Source organism: Porites lutea, chromosome 1 (assembly GCF_958299795.1).
Source record: "Porites lutea chromosome 1, jaPorLute2.1, whole genome shotgun sequence".
NCBI classification, from domain to species: domain Eukaryota; kingdom Metazoa; phylum Cnidaria; class Anthozoa; order Scleractinia; family Poritidae; genus Porites; species Porites lutea.
Genome location: NC_133201.1, coordinates 57,431,317 through 57,454,238, shown reverse-complemented (window position 1 = coordinate 57,454,238; position 22,922 = coordinate 57,431,317). Strand labels below are relative to the sequence as shown.

Genomic DNA, 22,922 nt, shown 5'->3' with positions numbered 1-22,922 from the left:
TCATAATGGCGTGGCGTGAACAAAGGCATTCAAATTTTTTTATTCCACAAGTAATCTGTTTTCATTAAAATTTTTGGATGGTCCCCCCAGTTGTAAACTCATCCAAGTTTATTTAAAATCAAGAACATTTCTTTAGTCAGTTCTTGGTTCTTTAAGCGAAGAGTATTTCACTCGGCTCAAGAAGAGGAGACGAAAAGAAAAATGACCTTAGGAATTACAAGGCATCAATGGTATGAAATAACCACTCTTACCTCAAGCAGATTTAAATGCATCGTAACTTGTTCTTCATTAGAGATATCTGTTTCTTCAATTAAATCAAAGGTTTGTTCTTTACTTGAAAGCCAGGAAAGCAACGCAGCTTCTTCTTCACGTAAATTTTCCCAGTCAATAAGAGCCTGGTTAAGCTTCTCCTTCCACTCTTCCGCCCAGTTCCACACAGCCGCCCAACGCTCGCTTAATACCTGAAGTTATAAACCTGGAGGTGAAATAGGTTTTTAAACCTGGCGGGTACTCAACAAAGTTTTATAAGAGGAGGCTTCGCCCCGAGGTCTAAACTTTTACCCTTTGATACTTCATTTTTTTGCGGAAAAGGTATCCCTTTAGTATACCTTCTATTGCATCTCGTATAACCGCTGTTAATTTACTCTCTTTAAGATATGACTAGACTCGAGTTATTCACAGCCGTAAAATGCATATGTTATTCCTTTTTATAGACCAAATTTACAAAATTCCCTTATACTTCACGCCTCTCATATACCTGAAACCTGAAAAAGGTACTCCTTTCAGGCGGAGCCTTCCGGTATAGGCCACTATAGGGAGTGCCCCCCCATGGAGGGGGGGGGGGGGAGTTGTGGTCCAACAATACAGCTTTTTTATGTTGAAAATACCTTGACCCAGTCCTTTATGGTTTCATCCAAAGCTGGGTGTTCTAAGTCCATATCCAGTATCATGTTTGCCATCGAGTAATTTGACAGTTCTTCTTGAAACGCCTACAGAACAGCAGTAGAGAAACATGAAATTCGCGCGGCCATTTTATAGCCAACTCATAATAATATAACTGCAAGACACAGTCAATTCCCTATTAACGGACAACTTTAAAAAAAACTGAGAGCTTCCTGGTATGGACACGTACGGCCACATTGTAAAATTGGCCCCCTGTTGATCTTCAATCATTTCCTTACCTTTTTTTGGGACAGACACCACAATGGAGACATTTCGCCGGTTTCAACGGCGTCTTTAATTTTCTAAGATAATTGACCGTACAACTGGACCTCCATAAACAAATTTACTACACTATACAGGTTTGTAGAAATGTACTGGTGAGTTAAATATTACAGACATATTAATATCAGAGAGATTTTAAAAGTAGGTTGACTTTGATCGTCCGGGTGAACGAAGTCCTGAATAGGACTGTTGTTGTTAGGACAGTCGTCTATTGTTAGTCAAATTGTCAGTTCTCCAGTCGTTCTCTCGTAGTTATTAGGGAACTTAAGAACCACGACGACGACTTTGTCGACGACGACCGGAAGTGAGATACCGTGCACTGCGCAAGCGCGGTTAACAAATTTCGTCGTCGTGGTGTCGTCGACGACGCCAAACATAGTAGAATCACGTCGTCCTGCAATCCACAAGCTTCAGCAGGTATAACTCCCTGTTTTTAAGCGATTTTTCAAGGGCTTTGTATTTTTTCACCTCTTAAATCCAGGTATCCTTTCTTTTTTCTCCTAACAAGCGATGTTGATTGTAAATTTGACTGATGAATTGTGTTTACTTCGAAGGCAACACTGAGCTGTGCAGGCCGAGCGAGCAAACTCGTAAGTGACAAATTTATTTGTATGTATTTAGGTCAGGCAAATCTTATATCTTTAATATAGAGGAAATGAACTTTATATGGAAAACAGCTATCGCATCGGAATGTCTCTTTTTCCAAATCTTAATTCTGACAGACACTCGGACTCGGTCATGTCACTCAGGTTGAAAGTTGAATAACCTTCGTACGGAAAGCAGAGATTTTTCCATTCGAGAAGGTCAGACAACACTAAAAATTCTTCATCGTCAATGAAAGTAGACGTACGGCTTATAAAATAAGACCTTGCATCGTCTTAAAAGACACCTTTGCGAAACAACTTTGTTGCGAACGAACATCACAGTTGTACTACTCCTACATGTTTGTTTACATTCAGTGTCGTCGTCATCGACCTACCGATCGACTTCATCTTATGTTTCCTTTTTCCCGCCGAAACTGACGTTCTCGTTCCAGTCCTTTCCCAGTCAACAGACGTCGTCGTCGTGGACTTCGTCGTGGTTCTTAAGTTCCCTATTGACGAGATCAAGCAAAAGTAACTACCAGAGAACGACTGGAGAACTGACAATTTGACTAACAATAGACAACTGTTTAACTGGGACAATAGACGGATCGAAACGCACCAATTACTGATTACGAGTCTTCATGGCCAATAATATCACGGCTTAACTGACAGACGACCAATAACATCACCACGTAATTGACCAATCAGATCAATAGCCAGAGTATAATACCATCAACTGACTTTATACAACTCACTTTGACTCTGAAGATGACTACCGCACAAGTTGTCGAAACGTCAGTCACTGTCAACAACATCAGTCCTATTCAGGACTACGTTCACCCAGACGATCAAACTCAACCTACTTTTGAAATGGCTCCTGGGTTCAAACCTTTCACAGAGAGATTTTAATTAGAGATATTTCAGATATTTAATAGCAAGAGTCTAAGATGACAATGCCATATGTAATTGTTAATAATTCAATTAATCCTGGTGAAAGTAAACGTTTCACTGTTATGCAATACATCCATAATGCGAAGACCATTGTATGCTATATTTTCAAACAAGTGAGTTGTGAGCAAGCCACTTTGAGGTGTCTGAGAATTGGGTCACTTAATGAATGTTTATCACGTACTTCGTCTTAATTGAGCATAACCTGACGGCCTACGATCTTGCATGTTCTCCCTTACCACCAATGTAGTAAACACACATGCATGTACCTGATGGTCCCAGACTTGCTGTTGCACTCTCTTATAAGTTGGTTCTATCACATCATCCAATGATATTCGAGACTCAGCTCGCAACAGCCAATCATTCATCCGTTCCAAGTGTTGTCTTAGTAAAATAAGATAGAGATCGAACAACCTGGAAAACAGGAGAACAAAACTTGTGCTACTTGTTTAATATCCTAGTTAAGTGCCATCTGCAGAGAAGACACTGAAGTCATATGTGCTAAAACAAAAAAACTATTGAACTCATTTCTAAGAAACGACGATGGTATTATCAGAGATGGTTACAACACGTATGATACAAATTTGGCTCTTAAGAAGCAGTAAACATGGGGCATACCTTTGATGCTCTCTGTTAATATCTTCCTTAATAGTTGTTATCCTTATGACTGTTACTTCAATTCTATCATGAAAGTATTCCCCATGTGCTCTGTCAAAGCGTTTGTCTTTTATCAATTGCTTTCCTTCCTCCTGAACATCATATGTGTCGGATTCTACTGACGTTAAATGGTTCAGTACCTCCTGAGATACGAATTAGATAAAAAGAAAATTAACCAGCTTCTACGGGCCTGTCCACTCTTTTGTGCCCGGGAACCAGTGTCTGGGTACAGGTACAAAATGGTGTTGTGTTCACACCCTGAGTACCCGATATGTAACTGTGTACATAGTTAATTCCAGTCAGACGCCATTTTTGAGACGTAAGCTTAGCAGCGAGTACAAAGCAGTGGATTGCCTTAAAAGTAACAAAAACAGTGTGCACACAAGTTCGCGGTGCTCACTTTGCGCCTGAGTACAAGGGCTCAATCTTAACTTAGGCACCGGCACCGTGCCTGAATTCTAGCCTAGGTACTTCAAAAAAAGGTTGTGTTCACATTAGTGCACTGTAGCAAGGCACCAAGTGGAATGCTGCCTTAGTAACATTTATAGCGAATGGGCACAGAACACATTAGTCTGTAGTCTAATTACGTAACTATCAAATGGATTTATTACTAAAGACGAGCAGCGGCCTTATAGAAATATCGATGAAAAACACATGATTTCAGTGCTTTTTGCGCAAAATCCAGGTGCCATGCTTTATTTGGACAAATAAATTGCGAAATATGTCGCATTGTAACTGCGAAATTGAAAGATGATAGGTTATTTTCAATAGAGGACATACAATTTACACAACTTGCAATCACATCTGCAAAAAGGTCATTTGTCAAATAGGTAAACAAAATTCGCCTAATATTAAGGGAGGGGGTGGGGTGGGCGGTATCTTAAACTGCTATTGGAAGAAAAGATGCTTTGTTACCTTGTGCTGATCCAAAGCATTCTTACTGGATTTCAAGTCCATGGAATCCTTGTCTGAGTGCTTAACACTGCATTCCAAATCAGATAGGCTTTGATCCAAGGTATCAAGCTTCTTCTTTAGATAATCCACTAAATCGTTGGACCTGTTGACAACCCACCAAAACAGAAATTTATATATATATATAAAAAGACGAAACAACGTGACTCAGATCGTCTTACGAACTAAGACGCCGGGACATGCTTGGAGATAATCTAGTCAATATTGTTGAGGCCGGACAACTGGGGGTACTCGATAGACAATACACGGACAAAATTCTGCTCCAGAAACAGTTTACATGAAATTCAAAAGGTTTGAATCCATGTCCTATTAAGTGGCGACAAAGTAAATCGAATCTGTCCGTGTTCCATTGGAAAGATCTGGATAGGCATCACATCAAAGGAACCGATGAATCCACCCTGGGAGGGACTGATTGATTCATTTGATGTACCATGATCTGAGTGATCTAAGATGGTCGATCCTGATCCTGATCGTCCCAATGATCATGGAGCACACCCTTAGATTTTCGGTGTGTTCAACTCAGTGTTAAAGAGGGAGCATGTTGTAAAGACATGTTCCACTCAACAATTTCCTGGTCTTCACCGGTAAGTGTTAGTATATCAGTGCATGTGTCAGTTCATTAGTGATTAGATAAAACGAGGCTATGTATAACAACTGCGCTACTTTCAGTAGCTCCAAAGTTCGTTTTATCAAACATGTTTTGATGTGAGAAAGATGATTTTTCAGTCAGTGACACACGCGACTCGGAAGAATAAAATAATTGTTAAAAAGTAACTGCACTCTCTTCGACCCTTTTTCGATAGCTTAAGTGATCGGAAACCTGAGATAATAAAGCGAACATTACGATGATTTTCGCTTTTGTAGACTAGTAAACTCGAAGTACCATTTGGCTTTCGGATAACACCGTCCTTTAAACTAGTTTAGCTCAGCCATATTTAAACATGTTTGAAAAATGATGCGGTCAGACCTAAACAAATAGATAGCTAATTAAAATAAAAAATCATACAAAATACCACTCATTTTTACCGGTTATGAACACGGAAGTTTCGATTAGTACGTCAGTTTGCTTAACTTGTGATGGTGCAAAAACAGAAGCAAACCTTGCCTTACCCACTATTGTCTCGGTTTCCTTCCAAATTGATCTCAATTTGAGTCATGTATCTAAAAAGTATAACTGAATGATAGCTCACGAGGACAAAATGACATTGGAATTGAGTTCCAAGCTTCGAGTCTTTGTCATGCAGCTGATATTTTTGCTCTTCTAAAGATACCTAGACTAATCAATGTGGCCTTCTCAATGCAATTTTTAAGCTTTTGTAGTCAAAAATTTTCCTCGTCAAACGTCACTTTAACGAACTAGAATTCCCCACTTTTTACCAGAAATTTAATAAACAACACCACATTAATTAATTTTGACCGGGAAACTCGCATTTGAATGCTGTTTATTTTAAGGGTGTTGTTTCAGCCAAGCAGTGCACGGCGAGTACACTTAAGGTATCATCCAGGGTAAAAACCCATCATTTTTCGAAATTTTCAATTTTTAGATGATTAAGTAGAGCTCATCAAGAGCTTTCTTTTAAAAAAAATTCCAGAAAAAAATGTTTTTTCTGTGCAGACTTATGGAGCGCAAAAGTTTTTTCTACGCTAATTATTTTAATTGATCGTTGACAAGTCCTGTCATACTTCATACGCATGCCGCTGTTGAACCAAGCTAATCACGCAATTTGACAGAAATCATGGTCTACAAGTATAGAGCTCACTGTTTTTCGCTGGATTTTGAAAGTGAATGTGTCTGGTCTAATGAACGTTTTTTTTTTAAAAGAGGCTACTTCTACGCAGGAACCTTGAGAGTGCTGCCCCTTTAATTATATGGACAAAAAGGGTAATATTGAGAGAAAACTGCTCTTGCGCTTTGTCAACACAGCATTAAAATTTGGTCTGTTTTATGAATTTTATCGGACCTAAGGTGATAAATACTTAGGTAGCAAAAACTGTTCCTGTAAACCCTATTCAATGGATTTATTCAATGAAGTAAATAAGATTTTACGATAATTATGATCATCGTCGTTATTAACAACATCACATTGAACGATCGGAGAACCAGGAAAAAGAAAAAAGCTGTTGTTTTAATCTCTATTTAAAGGCATTAACGAGTCCTGAATCACTTGATTTGCCCAGAGCAACGATTGTGCCAAAAATATTATAACAAACTATCCAAAGATTGTATAAATAAATGAATAAATAGACAAATGGAGAAATGTAAATCAATAACTAAACAAACAGATAGATAAAAAAGGATCTGATAAAAAGAAATAAAATGCAACCATCAAGATATACAGTTACAAAGGTCACTGCTCAGCGATTTAAAATACCCAAATAAGCCGAAGTCAATTTTTTTCACTTACCTTGCAGAAGTTGAATTATCTATGCTATATTTATAATATTGAGCTGGGCTGACTCCAGAGGCAGGCCTGCCATCTTTATCAGTGAGGGAATATGAAGAATCATGGTTAGCAGGCTCTGCTTCACGTGCCGTGCCTCCGCCGTTGGAGAATCTTTCCGCTGAAATCAACAGAACATCTCTTGTACCACTTAGTGATGTTTTCTGTACCTAAGGAAAGAAATTAAGAGTACAGCGAGATGTTAACCTGAGAGATGTTATTCATGATACTACAAAAACGAAAGGTCGCCGGCCTTGTCTTCAGTTCATTGCTTACATTAGGCGTTAATCATTATAATATGTCTCTTATTATTTGCTCTTAGCCCTAGCTGTACATGTTTTAATGCAAATTAAGGTGGAACTACAGTCTCTTAAAGGAAGAAAAAATGAAATGGGTGTTAGCGGACGCGCCTTAGGCACAATCACCCATAAATTCAAATCTTGTTATCCTTCGACCAGAGACTAATGCCATGTCTACACTATACCGGACAGCTTATTACGTCGACACAAAAATCCGGCTCGTATGAGTAACCGTTCACATAGGCACAGAAACCTATCCGACATGTCATAATCATCTTTCAAGATCAGCGCGGCGCAGCTGAGCCCCGTTACGGGAAACGCTCCGAAAGTAACTGAAGTAAATAATAATTAAACCAAGTACTGTGCGAGTACGCGATTTTCTCCCCACGTTTTTTTTTTTGACTTCACAATCTTAAACTATCCAGGAGAGAATGAAAAATGGTCCCGCAACTGGATAAAGCAACGACGACGAAAAATGAAAATGAAAACGATGACCGAAAATATCGCAGGCGCGTGTTTGTAGGATAAGGACATGGTTCAACTAACTTCTCAACGTGAAACTCTATCGCTTTCCAACTTCTTAATAGGGAACTTAAGATGGAGACGTTTTCGGGGCGACGGCGACCGGACTGGCAGAGAAAGCCTGGAACTAAGGTAGCCGTCGCTTCCCGTCAAAAATAGAACATTAAGATCGCAGTGAACTCAGAAGGACGGCGCCTTTAATTAGAAGAATACCGAAGAGGAAAATATGGCTTCACATAAAGAATTAAGAGAAAAAAAAATTGCTATGCAGATAACATGTATCGGATGAAGAGTTTCTCGTTTTGTGGGAAAATTATGAGTCCAAAAATCCCGATTTTCCTCGGGATAGTTACGATCCGTTCACGCTAAAAAACATGCGGGATGCAGCTGAGATCAAGGCAGAATTTCGTGTTGAAAAAAAAATGATCTCCACAGGCTTGCCGAAGCCTTGCAAATTACAGGAACATTAAAATGCTACCAAGGAACCGTATTCTTAGTTTGGTATTGAAATAATTCCCGGGAAATACTTGCATGCAACAACAACAACAACGGCAACAACTTTATTTCAGTATTCCCACGCCGAGTTAGTACATGGTATTACCTACTATTCTACATAATTTTCAATGCGTTTCATTTATACGATATTCTAACGAAAAGAGCGAACTAAAAACACGCAATTGAAATATCGGAGTTCATATTTTTTGTCTGGATACTTTTATTTGGCTTGTAGGAAAATTTTGTCCATGTCAAGCTCAGTTACGGTTGGCTGTTTGCCAAGTTGGCTCTTGACCCTCTGACATGAAAACATAGAAACATTCAAAGATGTAAGTTTAGATAACAGAGCTTGGAAATCGAGCTTGAAATGTGCCTGAAAGAAAACAAGGACAATTTAAGAACGATAATCTGCAAAATGGTGGTTGCTAAACGCAACAAACCTGATTGAAATGAAAGTTAAATACTCACGTTTTCGCCACAACGCCAAACACACCAGTTTCACGTCGCCGACGGGACCACGACGGCAAGATGGTGGGCAGGAGCATGCGCAATATCCAACAAATGATGATGTCACGTCCGGTTGAAGTTGCCGTCGCCCCGAAAACGACTCTATCTTAAGTTCCCTAATATGGACAGTCGAAAACGCAGCAAAACGGTAGTGTGGACGCAAATCAATCGACGCGTTGTCGTGTATGACAAAAAAAACGCACACTTTTGAAATGCATTAGTGTGGACATGGCCTCAGATTGGCAAAACAACAACTTTGCAAGAACATCACGGTTTTTTGTACATTGCAACAACAACGACGTGACTAAGTGCCTAATTTCACGGGTTTTGTAAAGGACGTGAACAAGACAAAAAAAGTAGTTGTCTTGTACCGTAAAGGACGTGAACAAGACAACTACTTTCTTTCAAAAGAAGTTGTTGTCTTGTTAACCTCCTTTACAAAGCAAACACGTTTATAAACAATAGGGAGCTTAAGCAACGACGACGACGGCGGTAACGGCAACGAAAACGGCAAAAAAGCAATAGGCTTAGATTGGCAAAACAACAACTTTGCACGTGCATCACGCTTTTTTGTACATTTCTTTGCCGTCACTTCACGACTGGGACGTAAAATTTAATGTGGCCTAAGTCCACGTGTTGTAGAGAACGTGAACACAAGACAACGACTTTCAGTTCTTTTTCTTTTCCTGAACTTCGATAGAGTCTTTTACAATGAAACCCCAGAACAAATTTGCCAACGTTTGACGAATTGAAAGAGTTTGGTTGGAATAAGTGCGATAAAGTTTGAAGCAAATCATATTCACTTTTTGTAAAGTAAAGTTTTCGTAACCACCGCCGTCTTTGTTGCTTAAGCTCACTATTGCTAAGTTAGGACGTCTAACCAAAGATATCAGTCAAAAGTAAAGGGAAGTAACAACATGACTAAAGCGCCAAAAAAGTCTAGTATATAAAAAGATCACGCATTATCATAACAACACTTAACACTTACGGGCGTGCGCTCTTTGTTAGTTGTCATTGCCTCTTCTATTGCGTGAACAGTGGTTTTAGCCTTCTGCTTATTTTCATCTTCCCTCGAAAATAGTGTCTGCTGACTTTCTTTTATGTTGTTGCTTATTATAGGTGTAACTTGCAATGTCACTCTGTGTTTGGCATCCGTTTCATCTCCTTGTTTATCTAGAATGTCCTTACCTCTACCATCTGTTGTTTTCATGACGGTTTGAGAATTTTCAGCTGAAGATTGTAGGGTCTGTTGATTCAAAAATGTAAGTTATTAAATGTGTGTGGCTTAATTGACACAGTTTATGCTATATTGTTATGCTTCCTTCAAACATCTCAGTTAAACTAAGGTACCAAAACATTCTGGAACGGAAGACCTGCTTTTTATTCCAGTCACAGGCAGAGGCACATGTTTTGGTAAATTCTTTTCACAAAGCCGAATTAAATACCAAAGGGATCGAACTTGGTTAACGGAGTTAACAAAGGAATTTAGTTGGCCTGTTCTACGTCTGTTTTGATTCTTAGGCCGTAGTTACTCTGAATAGTTAAATATACTATTAATTCTATTTATTCTTAAGGGCGTTAATAAAGCACGAATCTGGTATATATAGAAGCTAATAAGAAAGTCAGAACTTTTCTCGTCATTAGTAGTGGAACTAACTTGTCCTTCTGAATTTGTGTTGATTCTTCTGGTCTGAGTCACCGTGTATCTGCCACTCTCTTCTGCTGAGGGCGATTTTAACTTAAGAAAGTCCCCTTAAGGGTCCTCGAAGAAGAATTAGACTACGCCTTCAGAGACAGAGGAAATATCGCAGGCGCGTGATTGTAGGATGCGCACATGGTTCAACTTACTTCTCAACGTGCAACTCTATCGTTTTCGAACTTCTTGATACGGACAGTGGAAAAAGCATCAAAACGGTAGTGTGGACGCAAATCAATCGACGCGTTGTTGATGACAACGAAGACGCATACTTTTGAAAAGGCATTAGTGTGGACAGGTCCTTAGGTTAGCAAAACAACAACTTTGCACGTACATCACGGTTTTTTGTACATTGCAACAACAACGACGTGACTAAGTGCCTAATTTCACAGGTTTTGTAAAGGACGTGAACAAGACGAAAAAAGTAGTTGTCTTGTTAATCTCCTTTACAAAGCAAACACGTTTATAAACAAAAGGGAGGTTAAGCAAGGACGACGACGACGGTAACGGCAACGAAAACAGCAAAAAAGGAATAGGCTTAGATTGGCAAAACAACAACTTTCCACGTATATCACGCTTTTTTGTACGTTTCGTAACCACCGCCGTGTTTGTTGCTTAAGCTCACTATTGCCAAGTTAGGACGTCTAACCCAAAATATCAGTCAAAAGTAAAGGGAATTATTAACAAGATGACTACAGCGCCAAAAAAGTCTAGTATATAAAAAGGATCATGCATTATCATAACCACGCTTAACACTTACGGGCGTGCGCTCTTTGTTAGTTGTCATTACCTCTTCTATTGCGTGAACAGTAATTTTAGCCTTCTGCTTATTTTCATCTTCCCTCGGAAATAGTGGCTGCTGACTTTCTTTTATGTTTTTGCCTAATATAGGTGTAACTTGCAATGTCACTTCTCTGTATTTGGCGTCCGTTTCTCCTTGTTTATCTAGAATGTATTTATCTCCACCATCTGTTGTTTTCATGACGGTTTGGGAGTTTTCAGCTGAAGATTGTAGGCTCTGTTGATTAGAAAATGTAAGTTATTAAATGTGTGTGGCTAAAGTGACACAGTTTATGCCATAGTGTTATGCTTCCTTTAAACATCTCAGTTAAACTAAGGTACCAAAACATTCTGGAAATGAAGACCTGCTTTGTATTTTAATCTCAAGCAGAGGCACATGTTTTGGTAAATTCTTTTCACAAAGCTGAATTAAAAATCAAAGGGACGGAACTTGGTTAACGAAGTTAACAAAGGAATTTAGTTGGCCTGTTGTACGTCTAACTTGATTCTTTAGGCTTTAGTATGTTAATCTGAATAGTTTAATGTATTATTAGTTATATTTCTTATTGAGGGCGTTAATAGAAAGCGAATCTAGTATAATAAGAGGCTGATAAGAAAGTCAGATATTTAAAGGTCATTAGTAGTGGAACTAACTTGTCCTCCTGAATTTGTGATGATTTTTCTAGTCCGAGTCACCCTGTATCTGCCACTCTCCTCTCCTGAGATCTGTGAAGGCGATTTTAACTTAAGAAAGTCCTCTTTAGGGTCCTGGAAGAAAAATTAGAATACGCCTTCAGAGACAGAGGAAGTTTGCATTGGTTATAATTATCATTCACAGAGTTGTTATCCTTTGGGATTTGCCCTCCTACTTTTTGGGTTTTGCATGTGATAAGATGATTCGTAGGAAAAGAAAGAAAAAAAGTTTGTTCCAAGGGGCCTATCATCCATGCAAGTAAAAAAATCTTCCAAAATTCTATTTCTCAATGAATGACTCCACAATTCCAGACTAACCATGGCTTTTTCAAAGTCAATTGATCAAAAGTGACAGGAATTTGTTCTATATTAGCACGATTTATTACACTTCCTACTATACGAGTGCTGAAACTCACACGTTATTGAAGGTGACGTGAACCGCGGAAAAACAAATGTTTAAACGAAGCTATGATCGTCGCAGTGGTAATTGCGACCAACAGACGCCATGCACTCGGTCTCCAGCGGGTTTCCATATTTTTTCGAGCATGCGCACTGGGGCCTAGTGATTGGCATGCATTTCGCTGTATATCTAATTCATACATGCGATGGTAATTTTGTGCGACACGCCTCTTGTAAGATTAAACATTTATTCATGAGTTGTTGTTGTTTTGATCTGATGTCGTAGTGTGCCGCCATTCTTTGCTACACTGTGAAACATCCTGGCCGCTTTGTCACTTTTTTCAGTGCAAACCAAGAATACCGAATACTGATTTTTTAAACTTAAACGTTTCTTCCGAAAAAAATTACCCGCCTTAAAATAATTGTACTCAGATTGTGTGGCAAAAAGTTACGAAGTGGAGTATCACTGAGAACATTAACCACACAAGATGACACTATGTACAGTAAATACTAAAGAAGTCTCCCTGAAGTTTGAATACAAATGTGCGCCAATAAAACATGACTTCAAAAATGCAGATTATAATTCCTACACTGACTTTTATGATAAAATTTCCGGTCAAAAAAGAAAGAAAGAAAGCAGTCGTTACCAATGGGAAAAAAAAAATTCCGTTAAAGAAGAACAACGTGAACTAAAAACAATCGTCCACCTGCAAAACTAAACCCCAATAGCAAAACAAAAAATATTTGATAACCGATACCAAAGCGGCTTCGATGGCGCCTTTAAGATGTCCCCAGCTCCTCATGAATTCCGTTGGCTCAATGTTTGTTGCCAACCCCGAAACGAACCCATAAAATTTAATGACTTTGTCAGCTTTTATCTTGGCAGTGATTTCAGAATCTAAAGTGTTACACCATCTTGTATGTTAATGATCCACTGCATTTTTTTTCTTGAAAGAAATTAATTATTGTGAATTAGATACAATATTTCTGACGAGTAATAGCATGATTTGATAACAAATATAGCAAATAAGACCGATAGGATTTTTGATGATATCTTAATACGTACAGGTGTTGGTGTTTTGACGCCTTGGTTTCCTTTTTCATCATTTGCCTTTTCAGATGTAGCTGCCTCTTTCGCGGTAAGAACAGTGGTACAAAGTATCGCTGCTTTCGCCTTTTTGCCTCGCACATACAACTTTGTCCTTAACAAGACCTTCGGTGAAATGAGCAACAAATCCATCTCTATTTCGACTCGCAACTGCGCCATTTGCTTACGAGTTCTGATAGGCCGGACGTTTTTTCATCTAAGGGTTGATTTCCACTGTTGCGGTTCGAACGCGTGTAAAATTTTTGCGCGTAATTGAAATAGAGGCAATGTACGGAAGGCCACGCGTAAACGTAAAAGTTGAGTGAGGCTCAACTTTTCTTTTATGCGTTAAGAAGAGAGGGCTTGTTAGCGTTGCTGCAACTATGAGTTGAGGAAAGCTGCATTTTAATTCAGATTGAGTCCTATAAATGATAAAGCATAATGGTTTCTTGATTACACAAACCTCTAACTTCTCCAGGAAAACCACATTAGGCCGAAGATCTACACTATAAACCCGCGTGAAAGAACCTGGCAAAAAAGGATCTTGTATTTTGAAGTAGTTATCTGCAGGTTCTTAATTTCTAATATATAGATTTAGCCAGGGATAAAAGCGAAGCTCCTGTCAATATACTGATAATTTACTACAAAAAAAAATCGTGTAATACGAAACACTGACGGCAACGAGAACATTTAACATTTCTTTGCCGTTGTTGTTGGAACGTGAAACTTCCTCATTACACGTTTTATGGAAAAAATGTTGTATGTGCTAACAAAAAATTTTGTTGCTTGTATTCCTTTTGGTTTTTCTTTTCAGTGCCGCTCTTTTTTTACCTTGCTGACTGCTAGCATTTCTTATTTTCTCACCGCCGCTACAAAATGTTCATGTTGTCCTTGCTACGAAATTCGTCTCCTTTGCTTTTTATCGTTCGCTCTAGCTCTACATGTCGCTCTCTTTCTAGTTGAGTTTCGCTAGCCTGTCGCGTAGTTTCTCGTTTTCTCTGTCTTTCTCTTTCTCTATATTCCAAATCTGAGGATATGACAATTAATCTAAGCTTTATACTTTAGACAACACGGATATAGAAGCAATTTCCGCTTTCCATTTTTTTGTCTTAGTGAGTATTGAATTGTCTCTGCTTCACAAGAAGCGGTTGGTCATGTGATTTCCCGTCAAAAAATCTCCATTTGTAATTGGGTTGCCATACCTGTTGATGGAGTTGTTTTTTTTTTTGTTTTTTTTTTTACATTGATGTAGGTGTGGTGCAGACGGAAGGCGTACGGTCGGTAACAGCAAGTCACTAACAAAATTTCCCGGATCATATTTTCTAACCCATGGTGCACCGCTGTGCACGCTTCTCTCCGCTATGAAGTAGATGGATTTTGGGTTAGGGTTAAAAACGAAAACTTGGGTGTGGTCCTGAGATAAACAGTATTTTATTCACAACTGTATATTACAAACAAGCTTTTTTTTTTTGCAGGGTCCATGAGGTAGTTTACACCATGTGCTTTATGTAACCTTTTTTGTTGTTGTTGTAGGAATGACAATCATATTAATACTCTTACTTTTTGCTATTTTCTGATTATAAGTTTTCAAATCTCAAATTCATTCTCCTTGTAAACGTTTATCATAATTCAACTTTAACCCAGATAACCCTGGCAAAAAGGTTTTTATACTTTGGGTATTAAAATGGCAAATATTTTTTGCCAGCAGGTTCTTAAACCACTAGATTCTTACACGCAGGTTTTTACCGTATTAGGGATCTCAGAGTCACTGATAAATGTGGCAATATCTTTGGACTTAAATATCTACGTATTTTCAGGTAAAAGACCTTATATGTCCTATAGAAGAAGTGGTATAAAATTGGTTAAAGAAATGAAATAGGGAAGGTCAGGAATTTTTAAGCGTTATGATGTCTTAAAATATTTTTCATATGCCTAATTAGCCTGCGTAGCAAGCGTTTGCAATCGAGTTATTGCGCGAAAGTTAGAGCGGGAGCAAAAAAAAAAAAGTGGAAGGGGGAGGGGGAGGGGGAGGGGAGAAGAGGAAACGCTTGCCCGCAAACCCTACGATTCTGGAAAACGCCCCTTAATATTTCACGGTTCGGTTGATTTGTAAATTGACAGCTCGTCAAAATAGAAGTATAACTAACAGATTTCCCCTGGATTACCAGATTTGTAAAGTTATTTTGTTCTATAAAACACGTTTCCGGCGATTGCAAAAACTGTAATAAAAATGCATGGTTTACGATAAAAGAAGGTTAAAACTCTGAGCGATTGCTGCGGAATTTCTTGTTTTTTAATTGTGTGGCTTTATCTCGACTGAAACCTTGTCGAAGCGTCAAAAATGATTTGTCCGGAACAATTCACTCCGCCGGCTATAAAGTTTGCAGAGCGGCTGCTTTTCAGCCTGTGTCGAAACGTTCTCTACAATACATGCCGCTAAATTTCCAATAAACAAAAATAATCTTTTCATTTCAAAAAGCTGATAAATTGCTTGTCCATGGCGGCTCTAGCTGGTGTCGAGTACCGATGTTCTGTTTCACGTTGATGTTATATCCAGCAAACAGTCCATTTTTTCCAGTCAGATCCGCACGCCGTCATTCCTAATAAATTGGCCTTCCCTAGTCTCCTCTGCTCGATCTCCATTTATACTTTGAAGACTTTGATCTTATACACCTTCGCACAAACACGATTCAAATACACATCAGTCCAAAGCATTTATAACTGCGACCACAAATAAAATGAAACCAGATCTGTGACGCACGTAAACAAAGCATACCTAGTTTGATTGATGTTTTGAGTGCTAAGTTAATCAACACTACCAAAACCGCGCCAATCAGAAGCTGCGTTCGTGGGCGAACGCAGTTTTTCAAAATCGTGGGGTTTGCGGGCAAGCGGTTCCTTCATTCCCCTCCCCCTCCCCCGTCATTCCTTTTTTTTTGCTCTCGTCCCAACTTTCTCGACGAACTCGCGAGGAAACGCTTGCTACGCAGGCTAATGCCTAATTAATGATACATAATTGAAAGTAAAACCAATTTGGATAAATTGGTCATGAAAGCGAAACATAGATACCCGGTAAGTAGTAGTTGTTGAAGAACTCTTTTCACTCCCATTTGTCACAATTCGCGTGGTTTGTGTAAAAGTGTAACTTCCCTCTCCTAAAGTATCAGGGGGTCGTGCTAACCTGTGAATTTCCAATTCCAGTTCCTGGAAGAAAAGTAGGCGGCAAACAAGTTTATCTCTGTTATAACTGACAAAAATGGAGTAATGCTCAAATGTTCTCCAAAAAATCTATAACTACTAATAAATAAGAGTAACATTAACTGCCGCAGAAGAGTAGAAAAGACCTCAGGTTCAAGTTCAAAGTTATTGAACGCTTTGGATACATGCCATAATTGATCCTTGCCCGCAAAATAGCCTATAGCTAATCGAGGCGGGAAGGAAAAGTAAAAAAAGTTACAATAACTCTACTCGCTTAAAGCGCACGTCCACTCGCTCAGAGCCCACGTGCACTGAAGTAAGTCTGTCAAGCAAGATTTTACACTGCACTGTACCTTGGGGTCTAAATCTTTGGATATAGGGCTGGATGCACCGCTCGAAGCTCTGGAGGAGCCTCCTGACTGTCTTCGAAATGGAGACACAACCAAAGATCTTCTCTGAAAAGATTAAAGAAATGAAGTGACTGCCTGTTAAAAAGTATCAGTAACTTGAAAGTGTACGCACGGGTTTGCAAGTGTATAAGCAAATGAAAAAAGTACAGGATGATGCTTTATTTGAAGTGAATGGAAAGCACCGGATCCAATAGTATAACAATAAGCTTTAACTTCTACATTCTTACGGCATACTTATTTGGGTTGGCCATCACTCTTTTTGTTATTTTTGCTCGTAGCTAGAGAATTAAAAGAAGTTGCACTCTATCTGAGCGTTTCCACTTGAAGAAAAAAAAATGGGCGTATGTAAAGAGTAAGAGAAAGTGAAAAGGAAAGAAAACAAGTTCTTGTAAGAAGAGTGATGACGCCCTAATCTGATAATAATTTAACAGGGTGCTCTAGATTTGCTCTATAGGGATATAAGTTGTACATGAGCTCGTGATCCCTTTTGGCACTTGATAAACTGCAGGATGTAGAAGTGTGTGGGTCACATGTCACAATCTTGCTAAAAAGAATCATAAGAACGCGCCAGCTAAAAAGCTCCAATGGCGGTTTATATATACAACTAAGCTAGGTAATATAGTTTTCACTCAATTACGTTTGTGTTTCGTTCGGCCACAAAATCTAAAAGTAACGTGCTTCACTTATCTTACCTGCTCAACACTTACGCCTTGAGCTAAAGTCGAAGTATGGAGTAGTGTTTTTTGTCCAGATTCTTTGTCTACTTTAAAGTCGTGGAATGCATCGTCTTGATCCTTTTCTCCAGCTCGTGTGATTGTTTGGAAGTCAACTGTAGTGTTACCTAAACGCGACGTTTCATGGCGTGTCGTGATTGTCTTGAAACCATATTCCTGGCCCAAGAGTAATCACAATTAGATATTAACCATGGAAAGAAGAAAAGTAGTTGTGAATTTGCTTTGTTACTTAACTTAATCAAAAAAGAAATAAATGAATAAAGATAAAAATTCAAAATACCAAAATAGCAACTACAGGACTGTTTTAGTTTGTTCCAGATAGCAATTTTGACGCGGGACTTTTAGCGTGTACAGCGTCAATGCAGGAATTGATTTACTTAAAGTTTTCCGATTTGTTTAATGAAGAAAATAAAGAATCAGTAAAAGTTTTTTACAGCAAGTTGCCCAAAAGAGTGACCTCCTTTAATTAATTCACATTCTGTCATGACACGATTTCTTGACACGATACATCATGATAAGCTGATTGGTCGTCTTGAGTCTGATTTGGGAATAACTGACAATGCGCTTGCCTGGTTTAAATCGTATCTATCTGACCGGTTTCAGCGTGTCTCTGTAAATGGTACTCTCTCTGATCAGTTTCCTTTAAAACATGTTTGGGCCCCTTGCTTTTCACTATCTACACGCGCAAACTGTTTCAGATCGTTGAACGCCACCTCCCACAAGTTCACTGCTACGCAGACGATACACAGTTGTATGTATCATTCAGCCCCAATCGATCTGCGGATGCTGATTTTGCTATCAAGTCCATGACTGACTGTATCAGTGACATTAGGAGTTGGATGATTTCAGATATTCTTATGTTAAACGATGATAAAACAGAATTTTTAATTAAAGGTACTAGGCAACAGCTGGCCAAGGTTAACATCAATTGGATTAGCGTTGGGTCGACTGATGTTTGTCCTGTAACAGTAGCTAGAAACCTAGGCTCACGGTTTGATGAGCAGCTCACTATGTCAACTCATATTAGCAAGTTATGTGGTGTTGCCTTTTACCATTTGCATAATATCAGACGCATGCTTGTCCATGCATTTATTACATCTCGTGTTGATTATTTTAACAGTCTTTTGTATGGGCTGCCCAACTACCAGCTAAACAAATTGCAGAGAGTTTTGAATGCCTCAGCCAGGCTAGTTAATAATGCCCCTAGGTTTTGCCACATCTCACCCCTTCTTCGTGGTCTGCATTGGCTTCCTGTTAAAACCCGGATACAATTTAAGATACTGATAATTACGTTCAAAGCAATTCACGGCCTTACTCCTAAATATCTATGCGATTTACTAACATTTAAATCGTCCTTATATAACCTTAGATCTTCAGGTAGTATTTTACTTTCTATGCCAGCTGTTCGATCGAAGACGTTAGGTGATAGAGCTTTTATGGTAGCAGCGCCAACGCTCTAGAACTCTCTTCCAAAAGAACTTCGTGCGATTACTAATGTGAACAGTTTTAAAGCGCATATATTAAGACTTATCTTTTTAGAACTTTATGTTGGTGAGCAATTCTTACTTGCATACATATATATTCTTTTTATTATCATTTTTTTTTTTTTAATGCATTATCTTTTATTTGTTTCTTGTAAAGTAATGCAGTTGTAATGCGCAGCTGATCATTCTCATGTTAAGCTGCGTACAATAAGTTCATAAATTATTATTATTATTATTATTATTATTATTATTATTATTATCATTATCATTATTATTATTATTAAGGCATTAACCAATCAGAAGTCGAGGACAGTTTTCAGCTGGCTTTTGATTGGATTAAATCTGCACGAAAGAATGCGAATAAATTAAAAGCGTCACACTTTTGGGCTCCTTGCTGTAAAACAAAAACTAATAGTCTCAGTGATTATTTCCTCTTGACCTTCATCTGGGTTTGATACGAACATTTTTAACTACCCACTGGAATTTAAATGAAGCGGATTAGCGTTACCTCCGTCATCAGTGATGTTTCGAAAGGACTTATTACTTCCTTCTTCACGATCGTAACAGAGCTCCCTTTGGCCGCAAATTGATACAAATATGACAGGAACAACGTAATAAGAGTCTTGTCGGCAGTATCCTTGTCAAAATCTACACAAAGAAATAAGAACAAACGTAAAATATATACTTTGATAGAGTTCTTTAAGTAAAATTTGTATTTGTGTACTGACTATTTAAAAACTTGAAGAACGTGCTTTTCATCAAAACTTTGAAACGCTTAACGAAGAAAAATCCGAAAAACACATTATGTAAAATAGCCCCTGAAGATCGATTCATTAAAATTGCTTCCGTGCATATGTTTTCGTGGAAAAGCTAAATGTATTATAAATGGAAAAACCCTTCTTCTATCCGGAATTTAACTAAAGATGCCTCAATTGCCAATCTTACCTTTAGGGTCGAAAATAGCTGGCATGCCATATTCAGTAGTTGCCAGGTTTATGGCATGCGCACGACGACTCATTTCGTCCTTTGAACTGATCGTGTCAAGATCAAACAGAGAGGGACTGGGAAAAATAGAACAAACAAACAAAATAACGCGCCTTGACTCATGAAATTCTACTGCTTAATCTTTGAGGTGGAAAAAGAAAAAACGCTCCTTCCCAGTCTAGACTTATGATATAAACTGCGCACCGATTATGATTGAGGCAGTCGTGTCCATACCTGTCCAATATTTACTACATGTTTTAGTTTTAAAATTAGATTCAAGTAGTAAACCTCGTGCGACAGCGAGTGCGAGTTGTAAAACAATAATTACCAATTGTGTGTTCGATACGGAGCCTTCCAAGTGGTAAGACTAGCGTCGTCAAAAATGGTGAAGCTGCATTTCATTTGGACAGTTTGGAGACAATTCGTGTGAGCAAACAACTTCGTCCTCAGGGCTTCTCGCTTGACGTTTCTTTTCGGACGATATTAGCACTATTGACGTCACTTTACCGTATATTACAGGTTACGAAGAATCAGCTGAGAGATTGAAGCAATTTAGAAATGGAAATTATTTTGAATGAATAACCATTGATTTTATTACGCACACCTGTGGCTTACTTCTTAGAATGGAAATACTTTCGACAGCCTCAGCTGCGGATTAATCTTCTAAATGGGCCAAAGCTTTTATGACAAGGATGACCTAAAAAGAAATTCTGATGTCACGTGAGAAAAATTTTAAAATCAGCTATTGGTCGCTCCGGCTTCCTCGCTGGTGTTCGATGATGACTGGAGATAAGGTGGTAGGGAGATCAAGAGCTTTTTCAGCTTTTTCAGTGTTGGCTTACTTGAAGGAATGAAGAAGAATGTTGAATGCCAAACCATCCTTCCAGTCGGTGGTCAGGTTACTGATGTGCACATTGCTGTTTCTGTTATTGATCAGAGAAATAAAGAACCTACATCACTACCTTGATCGGTAAATTACATTGATTTTAACTAGTGTGTATTACGCTTCATAGGATAAGGCTGAAGAATTTAATATAGATTAGCAAGTAGTTCATGTAACAATGCAACGCAGCCATATTAGGACAGCTTTACTTGAGAGTAGCCTGTTCACAGACCCTCTATTTTCTCTTTTCTAAGTCCGTCTAGCGCGCGTGATAAAAAAAATAAAAACCGCGGGGGGATTCATTGACTGCCAGCGCAAGAGGGTAAAGAACGAAAAGAAAAATAAAACAACGTCTGTGTACAGGCTAACCTAAGAGCTACTAAACATCTCGTGTATGAGTTAAAGGACTGTTAAACGGTGACAAAAGACGGATCGAAACGCACCACCATTAAGAGTCTTTATAGCGAATAACATCACGGCTGAACCGACAGACGACCAATAAAATTGTGACGTACTTGACGAACCAGGTTAATAACTATCAAAGGATCGGACGTGATACAACTCACTTTGACTCTGAAGATGACTACCGCACAGGTTGTCAAAACATCAGTCACTGTCAAGTACAGTACCATTCAGTACAACGCTCACCTGGTCGACCATACTCTACCTATATATACATATACAGCAAATAACTAGATACAGTTAACGTGATATAGAGGCACTGTACAAACCCCTTGATACGTTCTTGACACCAAGTTATCAACTTCTTGTCTTCATCATAATCCATGGGGTCTGGTTTTATCACCTCTGTTATCTTGATAGAAAAGATCATGTAATTAAAGAACAGCCGATGAAGATCGAATGGGTCTTTATCAGTAGGGCTCATCATGTAAGGGAATCCAAGACAGTCTTGGATTCTGGATTCCATGCCGTGGGTTCCAGATTCAAGACACTGAATTTCAGTCTTTGCCAGAGGAACTTGGATTCTGGATTCCTATCTTTAATGGGATTCCAGAATCCTTGAGATGTGTTCCGGATTGCAAAGCCCAGTATTCCGGATTCCACGAGCAAAAGTTTCCCTGAATCGGGAATCTGGATTACCTTACATGGAGCGAAGTAAGCAAGAGCTGTCGGAGGGGTACTCAGACTTGAGAAGCAATTTGGAGGCCAAGGAAAGAGTTGTTACACAGTAAAACGTTTTTTAAAAATACAAATTCAAGTAATGTTATACCTGACGCCAGCGGATGATTTGCCAGAGCAAAGATAAAATAGCCTTTTCATCACCGGCTGTGATCTCACTTGCGATTACACCAAATGATTTGATCTAAAAATAACACAAAATTTCAATTCAGTACATGCGCACTCTAGTAATAAATTTTTAACAACTATATAAAGCATTTTGACTACTGGACCGAGAGAAAGCGATTACGCAAGAAAAGAGGCTAACTCCCACAGGACTGGCCTAGGACACCAGGATGGCCAAGCGTCATGTGAAACTGAAGGTTTATTAAGTTGAAGTAGAGCTTGGGTAAATATGGTACTAAATCGACCAAATGCCAACATGTGAATAAAACATTGGGAAGGTCATAAATGAAAAAAAAGTAAATATTTAGTCGATTAATAGTATGTTTTTTTTTTGGGGGGGGGGGGGGAGGGGGGGAATGAAGCAAACAGCAGTTTGTGAAAACACCAAAAAACAATTTCTCCTTTCTTCAAACTTCTGCCTGTGTTCCACCTTCTGAATGGATAAAAAAAAAAATAAAAAAAAACTTTGAGCCGTTACATTACATGTAATGTACGATATGTGTAAATGCTTTGGTGGCAATGGATTGAATCTTCAAATTCAAAATAAGAAGTTATTGGTGTTTAAAGTATAAGCACCGGTTGTGCAGTGTAATTGACGTTCAAAATCCTCTGGGAGAAGA

The 22,922-nt window shown here is 38.7% G+C and overlaps 1 protein-coding gene across 1 annotated transcript in view; it reads right to left on the bottom strand.

The window, feature by feature from the left end:
• LOC140932708 (uncharacterized) overlaps positions 1-22,922 on the bottom strand; it is a 38,950-nt gene that overhangs the window by 5,141 nt on the left and 10,887 nt on the right. Inside the window, exons 4-19 of the mRNA XM_073382220.1 lie at positions 22,229-22,321; positions 21,729-21,811; positions 20,957-21,037; positions 20,076-20,191; positions 19,639-19,778; positions 17,605-17,802; positions 16,856-16,957; positions 16,374-16,508; positions 11,780-11,893; positions 11,136-11,363; positions 6,791-6,996; positions 4,329-4,470; positions 3,375-3,556; positions 3,026-3,170; positions 888-989; positions 252-461 (exon numbers count right to left, since the gene is read on the bottom strand). Coding sequence (XP_073238321.1) covers positions 252-461; positions 888-989; positions 3,026-3,170; positions 3,375-3,556; positions 4,329-4,470; positions 6,791-6,996; positions 11,136-11,363; positions 11,780-11,893; positions 16,374-16,508; positions 16,856-16,957; positions 17,605-17,802; positions 19,639-19,778; positions 20,076-20,191; positions 20,957-21,037; positions 21,729-21,811; positions 22,229-22,321 — 2,277 coding nt within the window. The remainder of the gene's footprint in view (positions 1-251; positions 462-887; positions 990-3,025; positions 3,171-3,374; positions 3,557-4,328; positions 4,471-6,790; positions 6,997-11,135; positions 11,364-11,779; positions 11,894-16,373; positions 16,509-16,855; positions 16,958-17,604; positions 17,803-19,638; positions 19,779-20,075; positions 20,192-20,956; positions 21,038-21,728; positions 21,812-22,228; positions 22,322-22,922) is intronic.